The sequence below is a fragment of the Capsicum annuum genome, chromosome 1 (genome assembly GCF_002878395.1).
Source record: "Capsicum annuum cultivar UCD-10X-F1 chromosome 1, UCD10Xv1.1, whole genome shotgun sequence".
Classification (NCBI taxonomy): Eukaryota; Viridiplantae; Streptophyta; class Magnoliopsida; order Solanales; family Solanaceae; genus Capsicum; species Capsicum annuum.
This window is the reverse complement of record NC_061111.1, coordinates 146814758-146822257: the sequence shown is the minus strand read 5'-3', so window position 1 is coordinate 146822257 and position 7500 is coordinate 146814758. Positions and strand designations below refer to the sequence as shown.

The 7500-nt window shown below is 29.6% G+C and overlaps 1 protein-coding gene across 1 annotated transcript; it reads right to left on the bottom strand.

Moving 5' to 3' along the window:
• Positions 1–178: 178 nt before the first annotated feature.
• Positions 179–3602, bottom strand: LOC107856362 (polygalacturonase). Its single transcript, XM_016701384.2, has 9 exons — positions 3307–3602; positions 2973–3101; positions 2674–2841; positions 2430–2462; positions 2135–2342; positions 1968–2049; positions 1753–1861; positions 816–932; positions 179–687 (listed from the first exon to the last, which is right to left on the bottom strand). Exons 1-9 carry the CDS (start codon positions 3493–3495, stop codon positions 439–441), a joined length of 1284 nt encoding a protein of 427 aa, XP_016556870.1. The 5' UTR covers positions 3496–3602; the 3' UTR covers positions 179–438.
• Between the last annotated feature and the right edge of the window lie 3898 nt (positions 3603–7500).

The window sequence follows — 7500 nt, the reverse complement described above, 5'->3', positions numbered from 1 at the left end:
CAATTGCTCCATATCATACCTAATCACCTCCCTCCAATATTTCTTCGGTCTACCTCTACCCCACCTAAAACCATCCAAAGCTAGTGTCTCACACCTCCGCACTGGAGCAGCTCTCTATCTTACTCAAGCAAAAAATAATCAGAAAGAGACATAATTAGAAGTTACTCAATAACTAGAATATATATTATTATAGGGAAAAAGAAACTTTCACAACACTAACTTACATTGAGAAATACATAATACAATAGCACTTGTAATTCCTATCCAAACATGACTGTATAATTGCACTTCCTTTATGTATGATTTCCTCCTACTCCCTTATATAATAGAACTAATTTTCTGTTGGATAAATGCCAATAACTATGACTATCTCAAGAGCATTCATAAAGTGGCATGTACAAAGGAGAAAGGGAAAAATAAAAATAAAAATTGTATTAATTAATTCCACAAAAATGACCACGGGCGTTCGGAAGGGCATTTTGGGAATAACACTCCCTTTGCTGTGTATTTAACATTTGCACATAAAGCTTTGACAGTTGAACCTCCTTGGTGACGTATATTCACATTTTCCATTTGTATCCCTTTGCATGGAACAGTTTTACTGCATTTTAATTTAATTGCAGTTGGCGTAGAACTTGTTCCCTTAATATTTTTGTACATTATATTACTCACTTGCACTGCTTCTTTCTGAAAAAAATAAAATAAAATATTAAAATTCTTTCCAAAATAATTATAATTATAAATAAGATTCGTCTAAATTTTGTAAAGGTGTTGTTGATAGAGTATTAGTCTAATGAATGAATAAATATAATTACCTGCTCTTTGCATGGTTTATCTTGGTCACAGTAAAATTGATCTATGATTATGGGGTTGGTCACATTCACCATATCAATATCTTGAAAAAGAATATCTTTTGCATATCCACGTCCTCCCTATTAAAATTTCACAATTTAAAAGTAAAACCATGTTATATTATGATCAATAAAAACATAGTGAATTATTGAAATGAAACTCCATACCTAATACTAATGTTGTTATAGAGAATAACATGTTGCATGTATCCAAATTTCTCGAAATATAAGGTGTGTTTGGTAGGGATCGAGAAAAAATATTTTTAATTTTTTTTTTAATTTTCATATTTAATTGGCTTAAATAGTTTTATAAAATATTTTCCCTATGCGGAGAAGGAAAGACATTTTCTGAAACTCTCTCATTTCATTTCCAACTACTATAGTTTTTACACAATATCCCACAAAACCCCCCACCCTCAAAAGTTAGTTAATTTGTCACAATTATATTTCTGTTTACTTATCAAATCAAAAGTAGGTTAGAAAATTACTTATTTTTCAATGAAAAACATTTCAGAAAAAAATACTTCATATCATACCAAACACACCCACAATTGTACTACAGTACTAATTTTTCAATCAATATTTTTTTCTCAACCATAGGAAAAAATGTTGAACAATCAATAAACACAAGAATGCAACTATAAAATCAATGATAAATTTATTTTACGTCTTCAAGAAAAAAAAGGAATAAAATAAAAACTAAGATAAAGTGGGGTGTAAGAAACGTTATTTATCAGTTTTTCAACAAAACTAAACAAAATTACAGTTTTAGTTTCTAGCTAGGTACTAATTAATTTGCTAAATGAGTGGTGAAAAATTGTTAGAAACTCAAAATACATGAAACTAACTGAATTATTATTGTAAATTTGTAATTAGTGGGAAACCATATCATATTAATTACCTGCCAGGATTTTATTCTTAATCCATTAGTTGTTCCCCTCAAGGTGGCATCATGTACATAAATATTTGAAACAGTATCCTCCTCTTTATTTTTCCCCAAACTTCCAATACTATTCAAAAAAAAAAAAAAGTAGTAAAATATTTTAGTAGTATTTCATAACAAAAGAATTAAAGTAAATGGATTAAAAAATATTTATATATTGCATAGTTAATTACCTGATTCCATGACCAGGTCCACAATGTATATATCTTGCTCTAACATTAGTGGAACCACTTACTATAGAGATGCAATCATCACCTAATTTAAATAAAAAAAATAAAAGTTAAACAATTTTTTCCTTGAGGAATTAATTAATGTAATTATTTTAATTAAAAAAATTTACCTGTTCCAATATAAGAATGGTGGATATCAATATTTTTTGTCCCAGAAACATGAATGCCATCAGTGTTGGGGCTATCAGCAGGTGCTGTAATTTTCAATCTTGAAACTTCAACAAGTTTACTTTTGGTAATTGTTAAGTGCATTTTCTGTGGATTCTTTAACTCTAAATTTCTCACTATCAAATTTGTACAATTATAAAATGTCATAGCCTGTCAAAAAGGTATAGATATAATTAGGACTGATGTTGGTTTCTGAATTTTATAATCTATATAAAAATTATAAATTAAAGTACTTACAGTTGGGATTGTTAGTGTTTTTGTATTGCATGGCTGCATAAAAGAAAGAAAATTAATGATAGTACACTATTAAGCTGTTGTGCCCATATAACAAGTAGTAATAATGATTTGATAATGTAAAAAAGTTCTTTCAAAAAATTACTTGATGGTTGGCCAAAATGGCTTTGATTTAACTCATAAAAATTGACACTTTTTTTTTTTATACATGGAGTAGCATAGAAAATGATATAAATTATAAACTTACAATTGTTTTATCAACTTTGCAAGATCGTATCCACCATACATGTCCATTGCCATCAATGCTTCCAACACCTTCAACTACAAAATTTTCCATATTTTGAAATAATAGCCAATGTCTTCTGTCTTCATTATAATCTGATAAATCTTTTGAAGCTCTGAGTTCTCCATTTATCTAAATGATTAAAAAAAATTACAAATTATATAACAGTAACATATTCAGGTAGTGAGGTTGTTTCTGACGAACTCTGAGTCGAGTAATGATACAAATTATTTAAGTTACTTGTGAATTACTATTAAACTCACCATCATTCTAAGTCCTTTCTTACAAGGACCATGGAACTTAATTGGTCCAATGTAGTATATCTTGTGCCTTGGAATCAAAAGCACACCATTTTCTGCTTTGCATGCTTTATCCCAAGCTTTAATAAATGCCTGAAATTTGGAATAGATTATTTTAGTATGAAGATATAAAAAATACTTAGATCAGATCACTTACAGTAAGTATAGGTAAATCTTCACAATAAACATTAATTTGACAACCTTTATATATATATGTATATATATATCCTAAATCATTTCTGTATTATTTGATACCTCTTGTAGGTAGATTATCAAAAAAAAAAAAAAAAGAATTTACCTGTGTATCATCTGAGAGTCCATCACCTTTGGCTCCAAAATCTTGTATATCAATAATTGCATTTGTATGTGGCTTTTTCTTCACATTATTACCATGCTTTTTTGGTTTTCCAATTTTCTTTTTTCCTTGACAGGAGGTGGAAAACAATGAAGTGGCTAACAGTACTATAAGGAGGATTCTCAAAAGCATTTTTTTTTTTTTTTGACTTGTTTACCCTCCTATTTGGAACTTAAGGAAATAAGAAATCAAAAGGAAAAAGAACTTGTAGTACTTCAAATTGAAGTATATATCATCAATATATATAGAGGAATTAAGATGATAGGAAAAAAAATGGTTTTTAGAGGAAGTGTTCATTTTGAGAAGTAAAGAAAATGAGAAGTCAACAATATCAAGATTCAGGTATATTTCAACTATAGAAGGATATTGGAAAGGGGACTAGAATTTTGTCACAATAATGGTTTCTTACTTTCCTTGTGCTTGTTATTTGTCATCACACAAGCATGAGCCAAGTGTATGAAAAATGGCTAACTTCCTAATAACTCATCTAGCTAAACCTACTTTTTTTTGTAAGCATTCGAAAATTCACTGGTCTAACTAATTTAGATGTAAAAATTCCACAAGAGAAGTTATTGCCTTGTGAATTGAACTCCATTTTCAAGTCTCAATTATGATCTCTCGATTCTGGTTAAGAATAAAAAACCTTTATCATTAAATTGGGGCAGAACTAGAGAGCAACTCTTTGATATATATATATATGTAGTTGATCTTAAATTTCCTTAGTTCTTCTTCATGTTTACTTTTTTACATTTTAAATCTCTTTAATTTAGTAAAAGTTTTGATTTCGACCAAGCCCTTCCAGGGTAGGTTAGCTAAATCTACTAGTAATAAAAAGGTTTGGAAAGAGTAGCTAGCTTCTCCAACCAAATACATAACAATAAATATAGAATTGTATAAAGCATAGTAAACTAAGTTCGGAAGAATAGTAAACTTTGGGCCGGCAAGGGCGGCTCAATAAATTTGGTGGCCTAAAGTCAATTCTTAGTAAAATGTTTCAGATATATTTGATAAAATTAACTTTTTTGTGAACCTTGTGTGGCGTACGTGCATATCGTGCGACGTACGTACATCTTATGTGTATTTCGTGCGTCATACGTGCATTTTGTTGTCAGTTGGTAAAAATATTTTAGAATCACATAAATATTATCGTTAAAATTTGTGTGTGATATACTACCTTTGTGAACTATCTTCTAACTTAAAAATGGGGACTCCAAAAAAATTGGATCCCAAACCATTGCTTCAGCAACTTTAAGATCTAGCCGGCCCTGTTTTGGGGGGCCTAAAACAAAGAATTTACTAGCTTCAAAGTTGAGCTGCCCCTGTGGGCTGGGAAATATTTTTCTTTTAAGTACAGCAAAGAAATTACAGGGAACTTTTTATAATACTATATTGGCGAAATTTGGGATTGAAATTTCATATGACAGTAGCAGGAAGGCATTTTTCTTCTACTCATACTAATATGGTAAATAAACATATCTTAAAATACTAATCAAAATTTATATAATATATATCTAAAAGTGAAACATGATTAATACTTTGGGATGGACCGAATAGTAATTTTCAATTTTTTATGAACTCATTATCTAGTGGAACTAGCATTTATGTAGGAAATTAATGATTAAGTAACAGACCTACTGAAACGTTGAATTGTGTTTATTTAGTTCTAAAGTTTGACAACTATAAAGTTAAAAGATTTATAGACAACTCAGAAACCAAAGTCAAAGCTCCCCAGAGAAAAACATGATCAACACAATTGTCAGAGTACTTAAAAAGCTAATAGAATGAGAATATCTGAAATATCTTTTCAATTTTTTTTTATCCTTATTTTAGTGGAATTAAGTCGTTTACCACTTTGGGTCATAAGAAAGGAATTAATTAGTGGTTTTCTTTTTCTTTCATTACTCATTTATTTTGTGCTGATGCACATTATTATTAATAAGAAAATGGAATAGTTTGGTAATGGGTGTTGGGAAAGTTAGCATTAATTTAGGTCTAAAAGTGACTACTATTTTTTTGTGTGCATGAAGGAAAATAGTACAAGTTTGATGAAGATAGAAAATTGGAGACTTGTGTTTAAGTGTGATTTGAGCAGAATTAAGTCTATTGTTCTGACTTGACTTGCTATTGTGTGTTGGAATAAAAAGCATGTACGTATGGATTCGTATTAGAGATGAAATGATGATCAATTGATGTTTAAGAAAAAAAAAATAGAAGGTGGATCTTATTCTCTTTCCAACTTAGAAAATAAAAGGCTCATGTCAAATTGGATCAACCTTCCACTTATCAAATTCTAACGAGTCTCAATGATTGAATGATAAAATTAGCTCATAAAAATATGATTTTCTCATTTTACTTATGTTTCGACGTTTGAGACTCAATATATTTCTAGTAATGCACTTCTCAACATATCATCGTTAGTGCAAAGTGAAACTGCATGACTCTGTATGCTTAGTCTTTATATAATTCATATCAGTATGCTCAATTTTAAAAAAATAAATTAAGGAAGATAAAATCTAAAAAATTGGAAGGGAAAATTCGAAGACCAGTTTTTTCATTAGAGTTGCAATTACTTGTTTTACCTAACTAATTCAACTCCAAAAAATCTTAACTGAGGTGGGATCTAAAATTTAAAGGTAGTGGGTTCCTTGCTTAAAATAAAAATTAAATACCTGGGTGATGGGGCTTGAACCCACACAACCAAAAGGCCTAATAAAGCCTTAGCAAGCTCCTTCTTTATTACTAGACCAATAACACACTTCATTTATGGATTCCCAACTTATAATTCTTATATATTTACTAGTTTTTTCAATATAAATTTAAGAACTGTACGAAAGTTACTGGGTTCCTAGGAACCCCCATATAATACTCTAAATCCGCCCATGCCAGCGCATAAAATATTCATTCTAAATGTTGGTGAAATATTATCAAAATTACAGCTGAAAATACAAAAAATGAAGAAAATAAAAGAAAATACAAAAAATGAAGAAAATAAAAGTTTTCTTTTCCTTGATTAAGATGCGGATATCTCGCTCTCTTTAAGGAGATTTAAGCCCACTGGAGTAAATGCTTACACAAGTCCATCAGTAATCTTCTTTGACATTTTTCCTCCAGGATCGACCATTTCTCACAAAGTACAACTCAACAAACTCTAGACAAGAGTTGAGTTCAAAGCTAGCTCCAAACTCTCTTTTTTAGTAATTTTTATGCATTCTAAATATTTCTTGTACTTAAAAAAAAAATGTCAGATCACTTCTATTTATAGGTGAGAAAATCTTCTATTTAATATATATAAAAAAATGAATATGAGGTAGTAAATATGGAATATCAATATCATAGAAGTCACAAATATTACAAAGAGAGTTACAAAATAACATATGGCTACATTCTACTACCACTATATTAACAAACTACACTAAGTGGTTACACCTATTAATTAGACTATGGCCACTATGTCTGTTAGTTAGTTATTGAAAGGCACATAAAGTGCACGTGTAGAGTGAGGATGAGAGGCCTATAACAGGCATTGCTTGTATACTGTTTCATTGGATTCCTTCTGAATAAGACAAATATCTTCTCTGTTTTCTCTCTTGAGCAGTTTCTTCTACAATAAGGTTCCATTGATCAACAATGGAGCTTGAGCTAGGACCACTAAGATAGATTTCTTAACACACTAGAGTAAAATCATGTAATGCACCCAATTGATGAAGTCAAAACTATTAGCACATTGTTTCTTTTACAAACGGATGGGAGTAAAGTGCAGCTAATGCACAACAATGAATAGGAGTACTTATGCATAATTCCTTCCAACAGAATAGGTTACCGCCATAGTACCCATTATGTCCCAAAGGCCAAAGCAATATAAAATATTATAAAATTAGTTAATTTATCCGTGCTTGACGCGGTTATAATAATACAAATAATTTATTAAATAATATATAGATAGATCTTTATATGAAAAGAATATAAAATTAAAAATTACAAAAAAAAAAATAATTACACCGGCTCAACTGCTTCTCAAAATAAAAGACGTACAATTCATAGAATAAATATGTTAACAATATGTAATCATCTACTTTAGAAGGTGAAGAGAAAAATATTTATTCTTGTAATTATAATGATTAAAAATAAATCAGATAA